This window comes from Ambystoma mexicanum, chromosome 11, assembly GCF_040938575.1.
Source record: "Ambystoma mexicanum isolate Mex_15411 chromosome 11, UKY_AmexF1_1, whole genome shotgun sequence".
Lineage (NCBI taxonomy): Eukaryota > Metazoa > Chordata > Amphibia > Caudata > Ambystomatidae > Ambystoma > Ambystoma mexicanum.
In genome coordinates, this window is record NC_090934.1 from 133631317 (window position 1) to 133656835 (window position 25519).

Sequence of the window (25519 nt, forward strand, 5' to 3'; positions counted from 1 at the left end):
AGCCATACCGGACAAAGGGATTGGCCGGTCTTGTTAATGTATGGCTTCCCAACTACCTTCTTACAGAGCCATGCACAGCGAGGCCAACATTATTGCAGAAGGGCGCTATATGAGACCACTTTACAGTACAGTATAGTACTCCAGTCCACGAGTTTAGATGGTGCACTGTTTAATGTACAACAACCTTGGAGTTACATGAGCATTAGCAAGCCCTGGCTTTATCTTTCTATCACACTTCTGAGGTCCTCTATCAGTGGTGTATACCTAACAAATACATTAAAAGCAAAGAAGACAAAAAAAGGCCAACAGGGGAAAGCCATAGATTAGTTATAATGGCTGTGGAATGTGCACAGGGTGATTGGCTTTGTTCCCTTATCACCTTTTTTTCCACTGGCGGGATGTAGACCCACTGGGGAGGAGGCTACCCTTGAAAGGTGCAAGACCTCGAAGGCAGGATGCTGGTATTTGAGAGATATCACTGACGCACTCCTAGGATGTTGTTGGGTGATGGGCGGTACAGGAACGCTATATAAGCAGGCACTGAGCCTCCTCTCTACAGCCCGGTCCTTCGCTCTTCTCCTGGCATTGACCGAGTCCTTCAGGCACCATGAAGATCCTCATTCTAGCCTTGGTTTGCTTCCAGCTCTCTGAGGGACTGCTCAGGTGAGTGTTTATTGCATCATGGGCTTTTCTCCTTTAGCAGAGAGACGCATGGAGTCGCCTATTTCATTTGTGTAGATTCAGGAACTTCAGAAGCTTGTCTCTTTTAGGAAATGTCTGGTAGGGTTTGTTTCTTTTTTCTTTCTTTATCTTTCTTTTTTTTTCTTTTTTTTTATGTGCCTCTCAGGCTGGTGAGGCCGTTGAGCACTCATACAATGAAGCACCTCATGGATAACACCATTAGACAGTACCAAATTCTGCAATGTCTGCTATTGTTAATATTATTTTTATTAGGATATTTATTGAGCACAAACCAGGCTTCAGGAAGCAACGGAGCGCTTTACAATCATAGGGGAAGAACAAGGCTAGGGAGCAGAGAAACCAGGGAGTGTGGATCTAACAACAGATGAGGGAGGGCGATTGTCAGCAATGGGTCTACAAGTAACCAGGGGATGAAACAGTGGGGATCAGATCACCCAGTCTACGGTTAGGTGGGGAGTGGGCAGTGTATGGACCTAGATGTTAGGGAGGTGCCATTCCTTGAATAGGAGGGTCTTGATCTTCTCCTGGAACTGTAGAAATGAAGGGTTGTGTCCGGTATTCATGGGGAGGAGGCTGCAGAGTCTTGGTGCGCAGATATGGAAGGCCTGCCCTCTGCTTTCTTCCTTCCTGAACCGACAGAGTTCAAGTATACACATATCCTTACTTCCGGTGGATCATAGCCCTCCAGAGATTTTTCCATTTGCCGAGTTATCAGAGACCAATTCATAGAGATTGACGACTTATTCAGACTGCTTGTGCTTCTCTCCGTCCTACGGCTGCATCAGAGATTCTGCATGCGCTGTTGGTACATTTGCACCTGGGAGCCTTTGCTGCATCTCGGGGTACCACCAGAGCTCGGAAATAACATGCGCTTTGAAGGATGTTCTGTGGCTCCATGTTAATTCAGGGATAGGGGATGGGAGGGTGAGGATGGAGGAGGTTGTGCAGTGGTGGGAGAATTGGAGCATTAGGCAGCAATCTCAACCAAACTGCACCTTTTTCCTGATGCAGGGTCCCGCTCAGGAAATTCAAGCCCATGCGGCAGGTGATGGCAGAGCACGGACTGAAGGCCCCCCGGTTGGATCCGGCCACCAAGTACCGCTTCAATGACTTTGCTGTGGCCTATGAACCCCTCTCAAACTACATGGATGTGAGTGCAACCTCATCACTTCTCCCCCTTCTTTGTCTCACTTGCTCTCCCTCAGCCACACCAACCACACCCATTCTTTCACTTGCTTACTTTATACTTTTTGCCACTATCCTTTCCTTTTGTCTTGTGAACTAACAATTGTGGTCTCAGTCGAAGCTGAATTACCGCCAAACTCACAATGATGCCCAATGTTTCTACTGTGGTTATTCCTCCACTGTCCCCATTCCTCTGTCTCAGTCGGTCACTTACTGCGCACTTTCCTGCAGTGTTTCCTCTATTTCCATGTCACACTGCCTCTTGCTGTCTCTGTTGGAGTCTGTCTCACCTTCAATTAAGGTCTCTGGCAATCTTCCGTGACCTGTCTATTGAGGCCCCCACAAATGTCCACATTTTGGATATGGCCATCAAAGAAACCTTCTGATGGTTACCAAACCCAGTTAAAATAAGGACAAATGGGTCACGAGCAGAAAGATCCAAGGTCAAAGGGCGAGGTCCTTCCATATGGAAGTGAAGAGAATGTCATGAGTCGCACAGCCTCCTAGGCGAGGATGAAGCAATGGACCAATGAACTATTAATATGCAGTGAGGGAACTGCAGGGGTTTGGGGCTGCAATGTGTGCAGATTAGGCTGGAGAAGGAGAAAAGTAAACACACTATGGAATCGTGAAGGCACAGCCACAGACTGAGTTTGCTAATTTTGGTGCACCTTGACATTTCCAATTCTAAATGTTATTTTTGGGCATGAGAACAAGTGTAAAGTCAAGGGAGAAGTGTGGGCAGGGAAGGAGGACAGCAGTTGTTGACAAAGTAAATAGAGAAGCTACGCACAGCCTTTTACTTTCAGACTACATCCCACTGAAGCCGGTGATTAAATATGGGAACCAGGGAGCCCTGTGGCCTCTCAGCGCCTGTCCTGAGGATTGGCAGGAACCTGGTTGCAGTCTACATTAACCCTCTATCCCCCACAGATGTCCTACTATGGTGAGATCAGCATCGGCACGCCACCCCAGAATTTCCTGGTCCTCTTCGACACCGGCTCCTCCAACCTCTGGGTGGCCTCCACCTACTGCTCCAGCTCTGCCTGCAGTGAGTATGGGAAATGAGTAACCGGGCTCCCGGGATGCCGACTGGCTAGATAGCCCCCCCCCCCTGCTTTTCAATGCTTTAAAGGGCCTGTTAATTTGCTTTCAATGGTTATTAGTAGGCGTTGCCTTTTATACTACTGAAATTAATATCCTTTTGAATGTAATGGTTAAGAGAATATTGGGGGATTTTTATTAAAAAAAATGTTTCTCTTTTTTTATTTATTTATTTATTTATTGTTTGCTGGTTAGGCGCTTATACAGACAATACATACTGTTTCAAAGCACCCACAGAAGAAAGGGGAGGGAGGGGGGAACTAGGGAGTGATACATAGTGAATACACAACAGACGAGGGGAAAGGAAAAGGACAAACCTACTATGTCTTGTGAGTAATTCAGAACGTGCAAGTGCATGGTAAATGCAGGCATTTGTATACACGACCCCGTGAGTGGCTCTGCCATAGACCTAGCACCTTTGAACATAGGGTTTTATAAAAAGCCACTAGTCCTTATCTGGATGCAGCGTAAACTTTCATTATAGTGGTGGTTATAAGAAGGGGTGGTGCCCATGTGTAACCCTTCTTCTATTGTCTTGCTGCAGCCAACCATCCACTCTTCAACCCCACACAGTCGTCGACCTACACCAGCAACAACCAGCAGTTCTCCATCCAGTACGGCACAGGCAGTCTGACAGGAATCCTCGGCTACGACACTGTGTCGGTGAGTAGGGCACACTCAGCCGGTCAGCCCTTATAGGGGGCTGATGCTGTCAGTCCTCAGGGTATGGCACTGCTTGTCTTCAAAGGATGTGTGACAACATTGGCCCACACTGGTGACTGGGAATGTTATGGTTTTCTGTATCAGGGCTAGAGAAAAGGGGCCTTTATGGCTCTCCTATATCAAGCTGCAGCAGTATCTGGCTTCAATAAGGATGCAGATGTAAGAGGTCTTAGCACAGATGGACCGTATCTGCTCTCAATTCCAAAATCCTGGTATTAGAACAGGTGGAATTCTAGCTGCAGAATTCTAGTCAAAATCTAGAACCCGATCCAATGACAGCCAGTTCCCACCTGTGACCTCTTTCTCCAGTTGACATGTTCTTAATAGTACTAACAAGTGTAAGTTATTGAAAAAGGATAAGTGCTTGAAAATATACAATTATATGTGAATAGCTGCGATTTAGATGAACTGTTTTCAAATGCAGTTTGTGGCAATGTCCTGTATGTATATCTGTAATATATAGTCAAGATTAAATTACACTCCGTGTTGCCTGGATATCCGCAAAAAATACATTTGAAAACTGTTACTCTAAATGAGACTTATTACCATAGCAAGTGGTGCTCCTGAAAACGTGCTGAGATAGCGTTCATTGGACTGGACTTGGAGACAACCTTGTGTAGACTTTGAGTGGACGCCATTCCTTCAAACATCTGGCTTCTCTTATCAACTCGAGAATGTTTGATGTGTATTCTATAACATATATTGGGCCTCATTACGAGTCCGGTGGTAGTCGTGCTGGAAAAACCGTCAGGCTGCCACCAGACCCGAAATACCATTCCGCCTCTGTGATTGCCGGAATGACTGGGAGATTACAACCCGGGTGACCTGGTAATTCCTGGGTACAATGGAAACACTGGTTCAGTCTATGACGGAGCCGGTGTTTCCATTTCCGCCTGCAGGCGGGTGGCGTTACTCCCGCCAGGTCAGACCTGGCGGGAGTGACACCTCCCGCCTGCAGAACTCTGAATCAGCTGGTCCGGAAACAACGGTGGCAGCAGATTTACCGCCACAGTTGTTTCCGGACCGGCAGACTCATAATGAGGCCTGTGGTATAAGTGATATATTCGCTGGAAATAATATCGAGGGTGACTCAATATTTTTTTAAAGGCACTAATCAACACTTTCCCCAAATATTCTAGGACGGGAGCTGGTTTATATAATTGCACCAATCCTAAAATATATTGGGAAGGATGCTTAGTGCATTTAAAACATATATTGAGTCTCTCTCTCCATGTTTGTACCAGTGATTATATCACATATAACTTCTATCGTGTTATATTTTTAGAGTTCTACAAAGTGCACAACCTGTGGATGGCTTCCTGACACTAAAAGCATGCAATGGTGTTGTTACGAGGGGTTCTGTACACTCTTCTGTGCCATTTAAAAGGTCCTACAAGTGATGACTTTTCTGGAACCTTCTTTCAGATCCAGGGCATCTCCATCACGCAGCAGGAATTTGCACTGAGCGTCAATGAACCAGGCACCAACTTTGTCTATGCCCAGTTTGACGGAATCTTGGGTTTAGCGTATCCTTCGATCGCAGCTGATGGCGCCACCACAGTCATGGAGGGCATGATGAACCAAGGGCTACTCTCCCAAAACATCTTCGGCTTCTACCTGAGGTGCGCACCTGAAAACATTCAGGCTCTGGTGCTCAGACTCGCGGCTTCGGCCTCAAACAGAGTGTAGGGGCTGAATGGATTATTTCAAGGACCCAAAAGTTTCTCTCTGACACATGTACATTTGATTGCATTTCTGCATGATATTTCGTAACCCAACGGAGGATAAGGGATGTTCAGTGATAACCTCATGTCTGAATGTCAAATATAGTATTATTTTGTTTAAATGAATATACTCTTACTTAAAACAGAAAAAACTCCCTTACTTAAAAAATGAATTAAGCCATTCAATTTTCAAAGTTCCAAAAATAACATACATAGGAGTCAGTAGGATGGGTTAGTTGAGATGGAGGGTTTGGCAGGCCAGGGGGTAGGGCGGGCACCCCCCCCATACATGCAAAGGGTGGGGGTGCAACACTCCAAAAAAGTAAAGAATGGAAATTAACAAAATAGAAATAACTTAATCTGAAGGAACAACATAGATCTGTCAAATATATTGGTACACTAAATATTTATGTGCGGTTGACCACCATTTTCTGGGCATATCAGAGAATATCGGACCGGAACCTATCCAAACTGTATCCACCATCCTCATATGTCCTTCAGCTAAGGTAGAGGGAAATCTTACATTTCCTAAATACTGTCAACAGCAGCAACAACCATCGAATCATAACTTTGTTCAGTACGCCGGCCTCCGTTGATAGGGTATCCCAAAATTAGACTGTTGTGTTACGGCCTGACCTAGCAAGATGATGCATCACTCAACAGATGTCATATTTGTGTTGTGCTCTGTCTATCCCCAGCCAGGAGAACGCCCAGTCGGGAGGAGAGCTTGTCTTTGGTGGAGTCGATTCTAACTACTACACAGGCCAGATCACCTGGGCACCGGTCACTCAGCAGCAGTACTGGCAGATTGGCATTCAGGGGTAAGACACCGGGAGTAAATATTTTATGATTTGATCTGTGCCTCTTCTGTTCTCTTCTCTCTTTCCTGTTACATGTCATCCCCCTTATCCTGTCAACTGAGATATCCTTTCACTGCCCAACAGGACTTGACAATAAAATGTGTGATAGTTCACGATCTGAAATGTCTGCTCCATTTTGGCATGGGTAGTAAGCAAAGTAAGTCGAGACGGCCTAGTTGAAGGAGGACATTTGGAAATGTCCTTTAAGCTGTGGCTCAAATTCTAGTAGGGTGGGTCACAAATGGTAATGGGAAAACATTTAGAGAAATAAATTCTTGAAAAACTAACAAACTTTAAAAAGAATCGTCAGGAGAAGTAGTAGTTAGCCTTTCTCTTCCCAAAATACACCAGAAATCCAGGTGTTAGAGAAAAGCACTAGACACACAAAAAACTAAAAACAAAAGAGAAGGGGAGGAACAAAGCCAAAAAGTAATCACATTGTACACGAGATACCACTGTATACACAACAATGCGAGCAGAAGATATAACTAAACCCCCCAACACTTTTTCAACCAAAATAAGAGATCTATTTTGTTATTGGAAAATTGATTTTCACGTAAACATTGTTGAGTTGTACATAGAGATTTTAATATCGAGCTGCATAATTGGTCAGAAGCTTGGGTGATAGGCACCATTCTGCATTACCAGATGCACGGCATTAGGCAGAGCGGGCCACGCTTATCCTCGACAGCTCTACATTTTTGGCCAGGGCTCTAACCCCTTTGCAACCTACACTTCTCATGAACAAGAGAAGTGAAGGCAAACATGACCAGTGGAACCGAGGAACCAGGAATGGCCGGTGTCTGTGAAAAGCGAGCATTGAACTGTCTTAGATGAGTAGACGTCCCCCTTCTCTTCTTCCTGTGTAGATTTTGAGATCAGGAGGTAGGCCTGGGCTATCCTCGGGCCACCCCGAGGAGGTCTTTCGAGCACTCTGGCCCCTTGTGATGACACATTGACTGAAGCCCTTTGCATGCAGTAGCTCGTTGTTGGCCTCTGCGGCTTTCTGGGAAATGTTCTTCTGTAAGATCTCTTTTTTAAGACCACCTGCTGACTTCGGAAGGGGAAGAAGAAATGTGGGCTAAAAAGGGTGGACTTTTTCGATAGAAGGGGCGCTTTTATTGGTGCATTTCATTCCTATGTACTAACATTGGCCAAAGAGTTCACCTGACATTTAAGGCTAGAATAAAATACAATCACTTTTGTGTCCCATGAGAGAGTTCCCAGGCACCATAGAGCAAGAGAGACTTCAGACACATCAGCAGGGAATGTGTAGGACTCATAACAGTGAAATAAACCACAGATTAAAGAAGCACTGGCAATGCCAACAATTTGGACTTTTGTGTCGGCATGGGAAAGGCACTTGCCAGGCGCAGCCATAGTGGTATTAACTACCCGTTGGTAGCAGGTTCAAAATGATGCACGCACCTGGGCATCTAATACAGTATGCACAAGCCAGGAATGCTGGCTTTGCCCATGCTTGTTTGAAACAGGATTTCAGTGGCTTTTCCAATGCTCATTTTTAACAAGACTTCAGTAAAGGACACGCTTAGTGTTTATAGATCGAGTGGCTGATGGAAGGCCTGGTAAGTCATTTGTATTATACCAGTAGCGTGTTTACAACTCCAGTTGTCATGAACTCTCAGAAGGCTGCATTGAACAAACACTGGCAGCCACATTGAATGCAAAGCCTCATGCGAAGGCTTGATTAAAGCGAGCTCAAAGAGTTTCCATAAGGAGGTGTTTTGGGCGGTCAGACGCAGGAATGGGTGGGAATTGCCATAAGGATTAGCATGGCCATGGGCAGGCAATGGGCGGGCAAATAACCAAACAACACCTACAGGCTGTGTGTCCCTCCTCATATGCCATTCCTTTCTATCTGTGCTCCAATGCAGTCGTTTTGGCTTATTGGTGTTGCAAGCGACACATTATAGCCCAAACTAAAAATGAACAGATTCAGGTCACTACCTAAGGCAGGGGTTTGCAACCTTTGGTAATCCAGGTATTATGACGAGATCTCCTATCATACCATTGATAATGAATTACGTGTGTTATAGTCCAAAACATTTGAAGTGACACAGGTTCTAGACCCCTGCTCTAAAGATTACTGATTACCTAGGCAGTAGAGGGGTAGAATAGATTCTAAATAAAGATATTGCATAGTGGGGGGATTCTTTTGAGATCAGATACATGAATTATAGATTAGCTTGGATTATCTATGGTGTACTGAAGGGGGATTGCTTATAACAAAGAGATTCATTCTGGATAACTATTCAAGTATCAACGAGTAAGGATACAAGAGAATCACTTGCAGGCTTGGGGTTCGGTAATAACATTTGCCAGCGCGTGGGATGTGTGGGATTCCTGCGGTATTACCCATGGGCTGTGTGGGATTAAGGAAAGTGGATTTACACTCGGTTTGTATGGGATCCTGGTGTTTGATAATGATGTGTTATTTATATAGCTCCTTTATCCAAAGCGCTTTACAGAGCACATACCTACATACAATATCACCCAACTGAAATCGGTACTCATTTATCCACCTCAGAAGGATATAAAGGCTGAGTTAGCCTTGCCAAGATTCGAACCTGCGATCTGCAGATCACAGCAGCAAGCGCTCAACCCGTTGAGCTATCTTACCAGCATAGTGTAGGTGCTGGTCGTGCCATATCTGGTCGCAATGTTCTGACCACAAAATAATGCCCTTTCCTCTTCATTTCTTACCAGCTTTGGAGTGAACGGACAGGCAACTGGCTGGTGCAGCCAAGGGTGCCAGGGTATCGTTGACACCGGCACTTCCCTCCTGACTGCCCCCGGCCAGTACTATGCAGCACTGATGCAAGATATTGGAGCGACCCAGGATTCAAATGGCCAGGTAAGTCCCACAGAAAACTCCAGCCTACCCAACACCTCCCTGAGGGATTTTGAGCTCCTTCCTGGCTAGAAGGCTCAGTGTCTTACACGTATTGCCTCACTGCTGACCTGAGGCCTGGTCCTATCACAGGTGGGCGCTCTGAGTGGAGTGTTGCTGTTTTGGGGGATTAAGAGGTGCCAGTGGAGAAATAGATGCTTTTGTGATGGTGGTCGTCTTTCTCTTCACAGTATGTGGTCAGCTGTAGTTCTCTTGGAAGCCTTCCCACCCTGAGCTTCACCATTGGAGGAAACACTCTACCCCTGCCGCCTTCTGCATACATCCTTCAGGTATGGGGTATTCATGAGGACGTCATACGGTCCCACTTAACCACATGTGCTGCATGATGATACTTCTGGTGCCTGCTGTAGCACCTGGAACATCCTTCAAATTTGGTACATCCTGTCATGTCCATTGCACCACACCACATCACTCCTGTTACAGCTGGTGCAACCAACCAAACCGTGAGCAACATGGTATCATTACTGTGTCATGCTTCTGATGGAGCACCCTAACACACGTGGTGAGCAAAGGGCTTCAAGGGCACCCTGTCACACAATGTGCCTTACGTTACACCTGGTGCCCCAAACCTGATGCAGCCTGTCACGTCAAGTGCATTCAGACACGCCGCTCCTGTTACAGCTGGTACACGCTACCAAGGCATGAATAACTGGCTCGCTAGTATGCCATGCTTCGGATGGTGACCTCTGACACGCGTGGAGAACAAACGGACTGCTAGGGCATTCTGTCACTCCATGTACATTCTGTTACACCTGGTGCGCCAGACCTGGTGCAGCCTACCACATCAAGTGCATTCGCCCACAACCTGTACCACCTATTACAACTCATGCATCCAGCCCAACCTGGCGCAAGCTACCCTTTCATAACAGTCTGCCACTCCTGGTGGACCGCCCCAGCCATTGTGCACGCTGCCACTCCTCATCCTCCTTTGCAATACTCATTACAACATACCACATCTGATACAAACTGCCACAGTGGTCGCATCCTGATAGAACCTGCCACAATCTTCTGTAAATGTGCATGCTGTAATTCCCGATACACTCGATCCGGATGCAGCCGGTCAGATAGTACAGCGAGTTGAGTTGACCGCTGGCTTTGACATCTGTGCAGAGCCTGCTGACACAGGTTCGAATCCCAGCAGAGCCAAACTCAGCTTTTCATCCTTCCGTGGTCGATCAGAAGCCTGAGAGTCTGTAGGGCTGTATAAATGCAAAAAATTAATAATGAAACAATAAAAATATTTGCTGCACAACCTGCCACATCTGGAGCTCTGTGTTACACCTGTTACACCCACCCAATAACATTTCCATACCTAGTAAACCACACCAGATGCACCCTGTCTTTCCTTCTCTGTGCCCCAAGGTCCCCCCCTTTTGCAACGCAAGAGATTCTCCCAAACCATTTTACTACAATCCCCAACCACCCAACATTGTCATCTCTCATTGTACGTAGTTTGGGGTTGGCCCTTAAAGCCTCATTTTTAGGATGTGTGGTGTTATGTTACTGGTTCTACCTATAGAGCATGGGACCCTCTTACTAGTAAACGAGACATCCCTGCCTACAAATGCATTTTATGTTATGTGCATAGTAATTTTATTTTGTGGTCAACTACCCGTTTTACCCCTTAAGCCTCAAATACATGTACCAAGCATGTGTGCAGCATCTTAGTGATATCAAATTATAAGAATGGCAGAAAGGTTACTAGTAATCAGAGGTCGGTACTTCTGGGGATATGATGCCCGCTCAGCCTCTTTGAAAGCAATGCCCGGCGGCAGTCATTGCAGGAAATAATGGTAAGGGTGATGCAATAATTGAGACCCTTTTTCTGTTCTTTATTTCATCAGAGCAATGGTGAGTGCTCCGTCGGCATCATGCCCACCTACCTGCCCTCCCAGGACGGGCAGCCCCTGTGGATCATGGGAGATGTCTTCCTGCGGCAGTACTACTCCATCTACGATGTGACCAACAACCAAGTGGGATTCGCCACCGCGGCCTAGACGTGGGTATTCGCCACTGCGGCCTAGACACGGCGATTCGCCACCGCGGCCTAGACGTGGGAACTCTCTCCCATCCGGCGCTATATTTTTTCTCTCTCGCTTTTGATGTGTTCCTGCATTATATTTTCATTCTGATCCTTAATTTCTAGTAATCTCTGCATATCTTCCATAGTTTGATCTCTAAATGTATATGTTCTATGAGAAATATACCTAAAATGTTGAAAATAAAACAATTCTTTGACTCCTCATCCCAGTGTCTTTGAGTTTATTGAAGTGTAAAAATTCTCACCTTATTTGTAAAGATATCTTAAACCTTTTGGCTGGGTGGAAGAAAAGTCAGTCTGTTCCGAATGGTAGACCCGGCACCTCCTTATGCAAGACATTCTGAACACCTGTGAAGATCTGCTCACTAATATCAACTCTAGCCTTCCTTCTGTCCTCATCCTCCTGGATGATTTTTCCTCTGCTTTTGACATGGTCAGTCATGCCATCCTGATCAATCGTCTCCGTGAGAACCTGGGCATCACGGATCACGCCCTAGATTGGTTGACCTTCTTCCTCCTGGACCATCCCTCCCAGGTCCAACTTTGGTCCTTTCTCCCCACCACCTCTCTCTCCACATGTGGCATTCCTTAGGGATCCAACCTCTCACCTTGGCTTTTCAATGTCTACTTGGCCCCTTTGGCCCATCTCATGTCTACCTTGTCTTCTAACTTTCAGTGTTAAGAGGATGACACTCAGCTCTCTTTCAGGCTCCCCTCAGCCTCCTCTCCTCTCTCACTCATTCCTGACTGTCTATCCGCAATTCAGGAGGGGTGCACCTCCAACGATCTCTGCCTCAATGCCAGTAAGACAGAGATCCTTGTCATTGGGACCCCTGCTCCCTCTTTTCCTCTCTCTCTCTCTGGCCGCCTTCCTTAGGCCTTCTCCCTGCGCCTTCCTGGCAGGCAAAAAAATTTGATGTAATTTTTTACTCCGCTCTCCCCTTCTCACCTCACATCAGGGACCTCGCTAAAAAATACCACTACCATCTGTACCTCCTCAAAGGCATTGTTCCCTTTCTCACCTTCCCCCAGAGGCTCACTGTCTCCAGAGCCCTGGTTCTCTCTAGGCTGGACTACTGAAACAGCCTCTTTCTTAACCTACCTTCCTCTACTATCTGCCTTCTGAAACTAATCCAGAGCAGGACTGCAAGTATTGTACTCGGCCTCAATCCCAGGGATCATATCTCACCAGCTCTGAAATCTCTCCACTGGCTCCTAGTGGCTGCAAGGATCAAGTTCAAGATCCTTTTCATTGTCCACAAGGCTTTCTGGGGACGGGGCCCACACCACATTCAACTCTCCCTTCCCAAACAACTTCCTTCTCCAGCCCTTCACTCAGCTACCTCCAACTCTCTGAGGGTCAGGTGCTTCTCCAGGCAGAGAGTGGGGGACAGACCTATCTCCTCTACAGGTGCTTCTCTCTGGAATTTCCTCCCTCGCATCCGAAGTGGGCATCCAAAATGGCTGTTGGGCTGCCGGGAGTTTGGACTTTGAACTGCGTTTGCCTGTCTTGCAATTTATACTCTGACTCGCCATCCGTAAGAGGAATCACTCGTTCTGCTGTAACGCAGCTTTCTTGGACTTGCATTGGACTTACTTTCAACTTCTTGCTCCGCCTCCTGTCCGGCCCCAGCCTGCCTCCACCCGCGCCACCTGAGTACTTCTACTCAGGTGCACTGTTGGGCTGTTCGGATGGTAGGGTGGGAAGGTGGGTTCTTAATATCATGTCAATCAATGTGTGCATTCTACTAATCCTTGATCTTTAGAACTTGCTGTGCGCTGTGTTGCTTGTGGCTGACTTCGTTTTTTTGGTTATTGTGAGCTAAATTCAAATGGTCTCAAGCTTACGCATTGGTTGCACTCTTTGTTCACCGGTGCCCAAAAGAGTTAGTACCTCTAAACCATCCAAAGCTAAAAGGATGTTGTTGTCTAAGCCCGCTGGCAGTGCTACCGTGCCACTTGCAGGCAGGGCTTCCTGCTTACCAGGGACGATGAGCACTACAGTTGCTCAGGATCTCATTTGTCATGAGGTAGCGTTTGCATATGCTCGAGCTCAAGCTGCAGCTGCTACAAATGATTTATTTACTCCCTGTGTTTCGCTACCCAGCAAGCTAAGGGGCCATACCGCATCCATGCACAAGAGCTTTCTTAGCATGCGCATGGATGACCACCTTCCTGTGGAAAATGGTTCCAGCGAGGAAACCAGTTCTTCACCCTCTGACAACTCCATTCTTGCTCCAGTTGTCCTCGCAGCGCTTGAAAAACGTGTACGTCTTTCTGTCAATCCTTCGACCCCTGTCACCGTTCCCAGTTGCAGGAGAGCTGCCGTGCACCTCCATTGCAAGGAAGGGGCTCCTCTTGATGATGCCAACATCTCCTCTTCATCTGAGACTTGCAAAAAGAAATTACGAGATTTTCCTTCCTCCAGTCCATGTCTTCCCCCCCATCCAGTAATGTAATTTCATCTCCAGTTCCCGCATTAGGACTTGCATTTTCAACCACCAAAAAGGAGCATGTACCACCACTGGGTTTTGATTTACTTGATCCTTCTGAGGATATGCAATCCATGGAAGCTTCTTATCCTGTTTTATCAAGGATACTGAATCTATTAGATAAAGGGCACAACTATACGCATTATGAAACTAGGGACTGTAAATCTTCACTGACTCAGATTCTTTTGAAAATTAACAAACTAGAGGGCTTTATTTTTGGCGGATAGTCTTAGACGCGAAGGCAGAGGGAGGCACCCTCTAATGTGACAACCTCTTGTCTTCTTTCTACGACTACGCAAACTGACCCCACACGTGAGATGGCATAAGACTTGCCATCTCAGGTGGACCCCCCGGTTACTTACTCATTTCCACAATCCATTGCTCAGACTGTAGCTGCTCCTCAGGTCATTCCTTCTTGCCAAATTTTTACTCATGCTCAATTGTGCCAGAAGGTTGCACTCAATTCCGAAAAAATAGAGCACATTTTATTTTTTCTGCAAGCAAAACCTGACGAGCAGGAGGGAGGCCTGCAATCAGAAAAAATTGATGTGTGTGAAAGCTCCCATCCAGAAAGTCCCTCAGCTTTAATGAAATTTCTGGATGCAAATTCACAAAGTATCACTGCCTCTCCAGAAGCCGCTATTTGGCGCATTGAAGCTCCTCCAGCTGGCTCAGGTCAAGCCTTTGCCTCGAGGAAGGAAAAAAAAGAGTCTTCTTTCGGGCCCTAAAAAGAAAAGCTGATAGGCAAATGGTATTGTTAGCTCCCAGCGCAACTGCACCTTCAAATAAAAGCAAAAAACTTTAAAATAATTCTCTGAGGACAACGACACTTACTATGGATTCTAGTGTCCAGTTAGGCAATAATGAAGAGAAGGGCATCAATCTCGAGGAACTTTCCATAGAGAGTAAAAATGCAGTACAACATCTTAGCCCTGATGAGCAACATGCTCTCATGGGAGGCTCTGGTGCTCTTGTATTGAACAACAAAATCCAAAAGCCAGCTGAATGTCCAGGTAATCTCGGTCCCGCTCCTTCCCTGAATGTGCAACTGAATGCAGCTGGCAAAGCAAAGCCATCTTTACAAACACATTTATCGACCTTTTTCAAACCTATTGAGAATAAAGTTGCTCAAGCTGGGCAGGGCGCCGCTGTGGTACACATTGCTGGTAACTTGAACCAGGCTCGCATTTCTTCCCAACCTGTTTCCGCTCCTACGGTTGAGTACACTCAGGTGAAAAATACTGCAGTAATTTCTGATCCTGTGCCGAACTTGCCTATGGAGCACAGGCTGGAATCACATGCCTCCCCAAAGGGGATTTGGCAACCATCACCACGTCTACAGGCTCAGTAGATGATGGTGTGGGGGAAATGGGCAAGCACTCCGCAACCATTATAGGATGGGAAACTGATCCGGACATTAATGGCGCTAAATGCCTTAATTGCTCAGCCCTCCTCCACGCATTTAGCAAAATCCTTGCTCTAAGAACCTTGAATACTACTGACATAGAATGGATTACCCTTCTAGCAATTCCCAATCATTGTATGGTGTGCAAAGTGCAATCGGCTATCATCACAGATTTGGTGATGCAATATACACCGAACTACAATTTATTGGATTAGTTCCGCATCTCTTTGACTCCATCGATGATGCAATTTGCTTCAATGAAACACCAATTCTGGCCATTAATTTGCCCTCTCCAAAGAGAAATTGTGCGGATGCCCCGGGGGAGATGAAATCCGCAGTAATTGCGCAGCTTGTCGGCCTGTCTAATATCAGCAAAGATTGATCTTGGTTGTCTTCACTCGCCATTACCCTAAACCCGGCCATGGATAACACCCCACAGTAAGAAGTCCCCTTCCTTGTCGATTTTGTCATGGAATTCGTGTGGGTTTATGAACCTGTACTCATGGTTTAACAATGTACACCTAGGCATAGTATGTGATATTCTCCTATGTCAAGAAACGATGTGTGAACAAAAGCTTCTGGTGCCGGGATATGTTGTTCATCAAATCATGGCAAAGCGTGGGCATACGGGGCGACCTTTTGGCAGAATAGCCATTTGTGTTAGTACCAACTGAAAAATTCATATTCAAGCAGTTTATAAATCCACGGCAACATTGGGTCTGTTAGTCTTCCTAAATGAGGACCATCGTAATCCTATTCTTATTATCTCACTTTATCATAACCCGGTTCTACAGAAAATAACAACCGTGTTTCAGGAGCTTGATGAGCTTTTTGATGAACTTATATCATTGTATCCGACATGTGGAATACTGTTGGGTGGGGACTTCAATGCTTATTGCTTAAAAATGAATGCACCTTATTTAGATGCTGAGGATCAATCTCAAGCAAAACAAAGAGGGCATCTATGGCGGGAGTATTTGGCCCCTTGGGCCTTCTTCCCTTTATTGCTAGTGATGCCTGTTATACTTGGAGGAGGGGTTTGATCTCCTCATGCATTGACTATTATGCCACTTCAGCAAATTTACAGGAAAAGTGTGCAGAATCGCAATTCATGATCCCGGTTTGGGGGACCATCTTATAATCCAACTAGTTCTAGACGGCACTGTCGAGAGTTTAAGGAATGACCTCCAACAGATTTATTTGGAAGGGGATCACCCTGGGTTCTCCATTCGTTGGTCTACTAAACTCTGCGACAAGATGAACGACATGATTGATGCCCAGATTTTTAATTACAATGGTCTCCCGAATCATTACTTTTCTGCGCAAGCTGAAGTTAGTTGGCATTGGCATGGCATTGCAAATGTGATAGCAAATTTGCGCAGGATGAATATGGGGTCTTTGAATCGCATTCAGGACCGTGTCAGTAAGGTAATTATTGCAGCCAAAAGCCTAAAAAACGCAGCTTTACGCTATCCTAGGAAGGCTTCCCTCCCGATGAAGGAGTTTCACAAAAAAAAAGGCAATTTGCAACGCATATCGTAATAAATGCTTAAATCACAAACATTACCTACACAATCTGAATAATCAAAAACATTTTGCAACTCTATGTCATAATGATAGACAGTCTACATGGGCGATGCTTAGGACAGACTCAACTACTCTATGCACTGACCAGGTTTTGACGATATCTGTGGATACCTGGAAGGATTTTTTTTAATCCAAATTTTCTTTGCCCCCTTCCTTTGCTAATGCGAAGAAAAAAGACCTCGGCACTTTAACTCCATCTTTGCCACTATGGTCCATTGTTGACATTGAAAGTGCAATTCATGCTCTTAACTATTCTAGAGCTGCCGGACCCGACGGCATTCCCCCTTGCGTCCTAAAGCGCAATTCAGCACTGTGGGCTAGGATTCTAAAAAAACAATTAGACAACATTCTAATGACCTCTATCATTCCTCCTTCCTGGCTGTGCTCTATCATTGTCCCCCTATACAAAAAGGGTCTTAGATCTGACCCCGCTAACTTTCACCCTATTGCCCTCATTGATGCTGCGGCGAAGGTCTTTGCAATTCTTCTCCTTCGTGACTTATACGCCTTTATAAAACAGCATAACATCTTGTCACGATTCCAAATTGGGTTTTGGACCCTGATGGGGACCGCACTAAATACAACAGTAATGGCACACCTTCTGGCAAAAACAAAGGTTCCGGATTCAGGTACTCTATACATGGCATCTATAGACCTTACAGCCGCTTTTGATTGTGTGATACGGGCACTGCTTTGGGAAAAAATGTTTTGTATGGGAATTCCTCCTCTCATTATACATCTAATTGCGAAACTCCACGAAAACACTGCTTATTTTGTCAGAGTTAATCACATTGGTGCAACCACCAATGCCATTCCCATTGGGGTCGGAGTAAAGCAGGGGTGCAATCTGGCAGCCACCCTATTTAATTTATATCTATGTGGAATTAATGACATCTGGGCAAAGCATATCAGTTATGCGGGGAGGCTTGGTCATTTGAAAATTCATTGGCTCGCTTTCACCAATGATATTGTGATCTTTGATCGCACTTCCATGGGCCTACAAGTCAAATTGTCCCTGTTTGCCTCTTATTGCAGTACGCACAATCTTCACTGCAATGTGGAAAAATCGCATATCATTATATTTAGGAACTTAAAGAGGAAGTTTTCTTCGTGTAAATGGACCATCGAGAACTTTCCAATTGCTAGTGCTTTCACGATTCGGTATCTTGGTTACACAATTTCCGATTCTAATTCACTTGCAATGTGGAAGGAGGAACTAAATAAAAAAGTTGCATTCCTTTCCACTCAAACGTGCATGGTCTATGATAAATATTGTAAATTCTCAATAATCCCACTCATTCAATGTTATATTCTCAAAGTGGAATCAGTTCTCTTGTATGCCTTAGATATGTGCCTTGCAGACATTGGTAAATTCCTTGACCAACTCCAAGGAGGTCTATGGAAAGGGGGTCTGCATCTAGCTAAATCCTTACCCAATGATTTACTGAGGCAGGAGTTGGGTCTCACTTACCTGTCCGCGCGTTACAACTGACGGTTATTGTCAAAATGTTATATCCTCCAACTAATTCTTTATATGAAGATCTAGGTCAGATGTTGATTGCTTCCAATCCGCCATCCATTGGCAAGTATTATGATAGAATGGTCTTATTACTTGCTGAAATTGCTCTCAATCCCTCTGATCTGGAATTTTCGATTGGTGCGTGTCAAACTTCGACTATTTGATCATGATTGGTGCACCACCTTAAATGCAATATAGGCACTTCAACTGTATAAAGAAGCTGCAAAGTTTAGCACAGCAAGATTACCGCACAAACTTTACCCAGTTCAATTTCCCTGTCACAAAGCCAGAGATATATATCTACGGTTTAAATTAAATCAAATGCTGCCTCTTGAAAGAATTAGGAGTTGGCTGCCAAATGTGTCAACAAATATTGAGCAGGGTTGTAGATTCTGCGATGATAGCAGGCAGAACGAATCCACAAAGCATTTAGTTGTCTATTGTGCTCACTTTGAGAAAATTCATTTACAATCATTTGGCCAAGAAAGAGTGGGTTGGAATGCAGACAAGAGGGGATGGTTTTGGCTCACTTGTATGTGGGGTACCAGTAAGAAAACGATTTTGTCGCTCCGCAGGTTTCTTACAATCATTAATCTTGAACTGGAAATCGTGTACTAAAAAGAGTCTGACAGGCTGAACTATCTTTGTTGTGAGTGGTTGCATTTGTAATTGATAACTTGCCATTTTGCTTTGCAAATGTCTGCGTCTTCTCTTGGTGTTATTTAAGTGCTATTTACCTTTAGGTAACTACGTACCCTTGTTTTATGCTTGGTTCCATTTTTTTTAAATTATGCCTTGGAAAGGTTATGGTTAAAAACATAGGCCAACAGTCTATTTTATTTATAATCGGTTATTGTATGATGTTGGCTGACATTAATAGTAACTGAACTGTGTCATGGGAAAAAAAATGATCATGTTTTTAATTTGTGAAAGGAAAAGAAATGCAAATCTTTAGCATGAAGATACAATGTAAATGTAAGAGCAAAATGGAAATGTAAAACTTTGTTGATCAAACTAAAAACAATGGTTTGAAATAAATAAAATAAAAATAAATGTCCTCCCTTCCCCTCTCAAACTCGAGCAGGACCACCTCAGGTTCCGGAAGCAGCTCAAGACCTTCCTGTCTGCTGCACAGACTGGTTGCATGGCTACCCTCTGAACCCCACAGGCACCAGACTCCTTCACAACCAGTAGTGCCTGCACTGCCTCCGGGCCCACCGTGCACCCAGGCGTTGTATCTGTAACTCTACAGTCCCCTTCCTCCTATCACTTACCAAGAGCCCGCTGACTTGGCTGCACTTACTCAGAGCATTGCCTGCCCTGATTGCACTTCCCCCTTCCATTCTCCTCTTCCCTCCTGCACTTGCACGATCTGAATGACACAAGCCCTAGTCGATTGTTTGTTTTGTCCTCCTTCTGTCTCCCTACATTGTCTTGTTGCACCTAGAAACACTTGTGTACAGGCGCATTATAATTGACTCATCATATCATTTCATAGGTCTATGAACATACAATACTCTGATTTACAAGCTAATGAATATCCAGGTGTAGCTATAATTTCACATTCTTTTTTACATGAGCAGAGGCATCCCCCATGCGAGGCATCCCCCATGCCTCCTTCCCCTTCACTACCACCCCTACCCCAAGTCCCCAAAGCCCCCATTTGACCCCTAAACGCTTAAGTACATGTACCAAATTCAAAGGAACACAAAGGCCCTCATTACGAGATTGGTGGTAGTCATGGTGCTATTTGCGCCATGACTGCCACCAATAACGGGTCTGGCACTGGTATAGTTCAATGGGGACTTACCGGTGTAGTCCGACCTTTGCAGGACCGGTAAGTCCCCATTGAAAATGCCATTCCACATTCCCATTTGAGTCCCTATAAGGCTCAATGGGAATGGGGAGGGCGCAAATAACGGGCTTGCGAATGTCAAGCCCGTTATTTGAGCCCTGGTCCCTTAACGGGTCCCGTCCACAACGGCTGGTCAGACCAGCCGTTACTGGAGGGACCCGCTAAGGGACCTTGTAGTAGGGCGGTAAGGGATTACCGGCACCGGTCTCCTTGCCGGTGCCCAGTCTCCCTTACTGCCCACCTTGGAATGACCAATTAAATTACCAGGAAGTCATTTACTTTGTTGAAACAACGGGAGACCATTTTAAATTGTATAGCAATTATGGAATAATCGCCGTTTTGCAGCATTGTGTAGTATCAACATTCACCCTCGCTACCTTGTATTTTAAATATATAAAGATATCTTTCTTTTGCAATACACTTCATTGTTATATGAATAATATTAAGCCTAAAAATTACTGTTTCCTCTTGAAATAAACCGTTTTGAAGTATTGCACAAGTTCACAGCAACCCTGCTACTCAACAAAAACCTACCCTTGTATAGCGCTACTCGAAATACAATACCACATTAAGTCATTTTATAAGCCCTCTATCTACTGACAAACAATGTTATGTGTCTTGTATTCAGGTCTGATCATCATTTTTGCCCAATTTCCAAAGTTGACCTAATTCCGTGCTGTGACTCATGGTACACATAGGTCCTTGCTGATTGGCTGCTCTTGCCAACCACATTAGGGTTGCTATGACACACACATTTCCACATTCTTCCTGGCCTCTTACCATTCATACTCATTTGGCTTTTATTACAGCTCTAGCACATAGTCGATGGCAGGACAGGCCTCCTATTCCGCTTCAAGCTCTTGTAAATGTTTGAACCAAATATACGAATTGGGTCCTTGTCAACACCAGAATACCTGCATTGACACTTGTTGTAAGTAGGTAGGTAGGTAGAAGTTGCATTATGCCCAACAGCTCACCTCCAGAGAGGCATCAATGCACATGGGGTTCTTGATTGCTTCTCTTACCCGTGACAGTCCAGACAGCCGGTCCCAATCGTGGTCTCAAATTCCCCACCTGATGCCATATGGTGCGCCCGGTAACATCTGAGACAAAAAGTGGTCCAGCAGTCATAGTACTCATGGGCGCAGGGAACTCAGATCTAGTGACCGAGGAAGCCTTTCAAGACAATACCATGCCATGAGTGATAGAATGTTAATTGTGCAAAACATCGATTCATCCTCATCGTGTATCCAGGGTAAACTGGTGAGATGTTGGTGCATTGAAGGTAGGGTCTACTGAGAGATGCGATGGGTGCATGTCACAATGTGGCATGGTCCTTTCCCTGGTCTATGGGTTCTCTCATCCCCTCACATCCTACAGCGTCCCTAGTGCCCTGGGTAATGTATCCCCCCAAGTTCACTGTTAAATCATGCACATTATTCAGCCTGCGTATCCTCAAAGAACCCTGGCCCATTGTTCTACTTTGAACTTCTAAACACCCCAACTGGCCTGGATTCCCTGCCTACTGACTCCCATCTTTATCAAGAAGAACTTCCATCCACCTTCTCCTGGAACGGTCATGAGCCTTTGCCTGTAACTGCTGCCCTGCTTCCCATGGACTTGCTTCCAACCTTCCTGTGGATTTGTCTGACTGCCTCCAGTGGAACTGTTGCCACCCCATTGGAACTGTTGCCACTCCACTGGAACTGTTGCCAACTCCTTGGCCCTACAGGTCGCTCCTAGCTGAAACTGTCTCTTGTCCAATAAAACTGTGGTGCACCCTTTCCTACACCTTTGTCCTGCGGCTGCCCCCATACTGAGCCTTTGCTGCACCCCCCTTTCTTATCCTCTTTCCCGGGCCATTCCTTAACCTGTACCTCATCCCCTTACTGAGCCTATGGGCAGTCCCCTTCTAGAGCCTGTATACTATCCCCTCCCTGGGGTGTATGCTGATTCCTGAGCCTGTGTGCTGCCACCTTCCTGAGACCGGTACTTTCCCGTTCCTAAGACTTTGTGTTGCCTCCTTCCTGTGTCTGTAAACTGCCCCCTTTCTTAGCATGTATGCTTCCAGTCTTTCTTTTTTGTTGTTGTACCCTTCCTGACCTTTTGTGCTGTTCCCTTACTAAGCCTACGTGCTCTCCCCTTCCTGTGCCTGTGTGTTGCCCTCTTCTTGGCCTGTTCTCTGTCCCCTTACTGACCTGTGTGCTAGGCCCTTGCAGAGTATGTGTGATGCTCCCTCAGTGAGCATGTGTGTTCCCTTTCTGAGCCTGTGCACTGCCCCCTTCTTGAGATTTTCTGGCGCCCACCTTTCATGTATCTGTAAACTGAACCCTTTCCGGTGTTCTGTGCTGCCCCCTTCCTGAGCCTCTGTGCGATAGCATTCCTGCATTGTATGCTGACCCTTGCAGAGCCTATCTGCTGTCCCCTTCCTAAGCCTATGTGCTCTCCCCTTCCTGTGCCTGTGTGCTACCGCCTTCCTGAGCATGCCCGCTGTCTTCCTCTTGATCATGTGTGGGCTATCCTCTTCTGAGGCTGTGTCCTGTCCTCTTACTGTGCTGCATGGTCCCCTCATCTCAGCCTGCTTGCTGCCCCCTTCCTGAGCCTGTCTGCTGTCACCTTCCAGTGTTTTATTGTTCCCTTCCTGCCTGTTGCTGCCCACTTCCGCTGTCTGTTTGATGTCCCCTTTCCGAGCATGTGCAATGTCTCGTTGAGGAGGCTATATGCTTTGACCTTCATGTACCACTTACTATGCAACATAGTAGAAATCCCAGTCCAACCGAAAGAAACAAAAGAAGAAAGATAAGAAGGAGCAAGACCATGAAGTGCGTTATAGGCAAAGCAGAGAAAGTGAAAAATAAGGTAAGGAGCAAAAGAAAGTAAAGAGGCAAAGCGAAGAGAAGGAGTAATAGAAGAACGAAAAGGGAGCTGAAAAAGAAGACGAATGGCAGAATTAAAAACGGAACGTAAAGGAGTCCATAGATGCAATGGAAACAAAAATGTGCTCACGCCTACAGCCTAAACCGATGGACGGATTGTCACAATATTTGCAGCAGGAGCAGCGGCTTGGTCCCGAAAGCATGCTTTTGTAAATTTGGTGTAAATCCGTTCAGTAGTTTTCTTCAAAACGGGCTGAAAGCAGGTAAAACAAAATTAGTGATATTTCAGTTTTGGTCCGCGGACCCATATCCCTGTTCGGTCTGCGGACGGGCATCCGATTGGCCTAGAGTGCAACGTGATGTCCGCAGACATCGGACGTGCCCACTGATTGGATGGTGAAAAGCAGGAAGTGCGTCAGATTTTTGGAAACGCCCGCAATGTTGGATTCGCGGACAGCCGCCGGTGTGCGCTGTCATCGCAGTGAAAACATAATAAAAACACAACATTGCACTTGTCAAACTCATCAAACAATCTCTGGGGAGGTGGCTGGTGATGAGGATGGGATGGGATATGGCTGTAAGAAGCCAGAAAACTGGCCTTCTCACCCCGGAAGTCAGCAAACTGTCCGGATGTTCGATTATAGTCCTGTATAGTTGGCAAACACTTCAGCTGTTCAGGGACATTGTTGGGTGTCCTGACCCACGTTTAAGCTATCCTGCCACAACATTTGGTGCTGTGGGCTTAGGAAATTCAAGATGGCGGAAAACCCACATGTGCGCCGAAATCCAGGAGAGCTGCGCAGTTTGTGCGCAAACCAAAATGGTTGCCTCACTTGCCACCCACCAGTGTGAGAATGAAAGGCCGGGTTGCCATGAGGGAAATGGGTTGCCAAAGGAAAAACAGTAGCGCAGGTTAGCTTCAAAGCGCTTTAAAACCACCATTGGACTACCCGCACAGTAGTTTGAAACCATTGGGAATGGCAATGCTGATTGCCAAATGCAACCTAGAAGTGTGGGGAATTCATTTCTTAAATCCCAAAAATGGGTGCAGTACCAGTACTCACCACTATTCAAAAGCCGGCGTTTTAAAACCACTCTGTGTGTTTCTGAAGGCAAGCCAAAATGCCTATTTCTAACAGTGCAACATGTGCAAAATATTCACTGAACACCAGCAGAAATTTGGCAGAATGGAGTTTTGTGTGCCTACAAAATCTGAGAAATGAAGAGCACAAAACAATGTATAACAAGACTGGCTGAGCTGTGGATTGCAGCAGTTTAAGTTGCACTGGATTTAAAACCACCAAAATCGAAAATGTTTAGATTAAATGAGTGACCTATGTTTGGTGTCACATGCCTTTGTAATTGTTTAAATGTCATAGTTTTAAACTTAGAATCAGCATTCTAGCTGCATATGTAAAAATGTTTAGTTTATTTGAAGGCAGAAAAATGGGGAACAGAAATGAAAGTTAGCTGAAAGTCTGGCTTAAGGAACTTGATTTTGCCTAGCAACTAACCCCCATCAGGAGTGAAACTGGAGCCACAACTGTGTTCCCAGGCCAATGTTCCTTTTGCTGCCCACACTAAGGATATGCCAGCTATCTGATAATTGAATTTCCTGTGCTCTGCCAGAGAGTGAACAAAGCCCTCCTCACTTAGGCAAAGGTTTTTATTACAGACGTCGTAAAAAGTGGCTTCCTCCTGGAAAAGCTGGGAGGAGCACTGCCTGTGAGAAGCAAGCTGGCTTGGCAGAAACTGGAAAGACTGGTTTCTGTACCATGTGACCTGAAAAGACACACCCCTGCAGCAAGGATATGGTTTTATAAAAAGGTGGATAACTCATAGTGCGGACATGTGAAAATTTTATAAATGATACCATAATTCTTGTGATTTTTCTGCCCACAGTTTGAGACGTGGTAGGAATTGGGGGTATGTTCAGGGGGGTTTTAGCGGAAAAGTGGATATTACTCTAAATGTGTGCATGTTAAAAATCTGAAACTTCATCAGTTAATGTCCCTACCCCCTGCACACATGTATGTAAAGTTGGGTCCATGTCAGAAATTGAAAAAGCAGTTAAAAAGTCAATTATGTACACTCTTTGAATGCGAGCTCCGAGAATGAGCAGATTTGGACATAGACATGGCTAAATTCAGCCACACCATGTATATGTAATTTCAAACAACTGTGTAACTCTGAAGTATGTATTTTTATCATATATAGATTTGGGTGCACAGATGATAAGGGAGGTGGTTTCAAGAGATCATAAAATGACATCATGATGACACTTCATTTCAGTTCGCCAATCAAGGAGACGAATGAAAGCTGACCTATGGCGAGCGAGAGGGGCAAGTCTAGTGATGTAACACACACGCCCATTCTCAAGAAACAGATAAAAAGCAGAGAGTCAGGACACATAGGGACATTCAATTTCATCTGCCGCTGAAAGCCCTGCCGAAACATACAACATCCAGAGATCCTGACTTCAAATTCATCAATCTATCCAGTACTAAGAGACCA

The 25519-nt window shown here is 45.5% G+C and overlaps 1 protein-coding gene across 1 annotated transcript; it reads left to right on the forward strand.

The window, feature by feature from the left end:
- The first annotated feature begins 607 nt into the window (after positions 1–607).
- LOC138504670 (gastricsin-like) lies at positions 608–11272 on the forward strand. The gene is made up of 9 exons (XM_069625250.1): positions 608–663; positions 1714–1852; positions 2821–2938; positions 3536–3654; positions 5140–5336; positions 6137–6259; positions 9026–9173; positions 9401–9499; positions 11075–11272. The coding sequence occupies exons 1-9, from the start codon at positions 608–610 to the stop codon at positions 11225–11227; spliced, it is 1152 nt and encodes a 383-aa protein (XP_069481351.1). The 3' UTR covers positions 11228–11272.
- The last annotated feature ends 14247 nt before the right edge of the window (positions 11273–25519 follow it).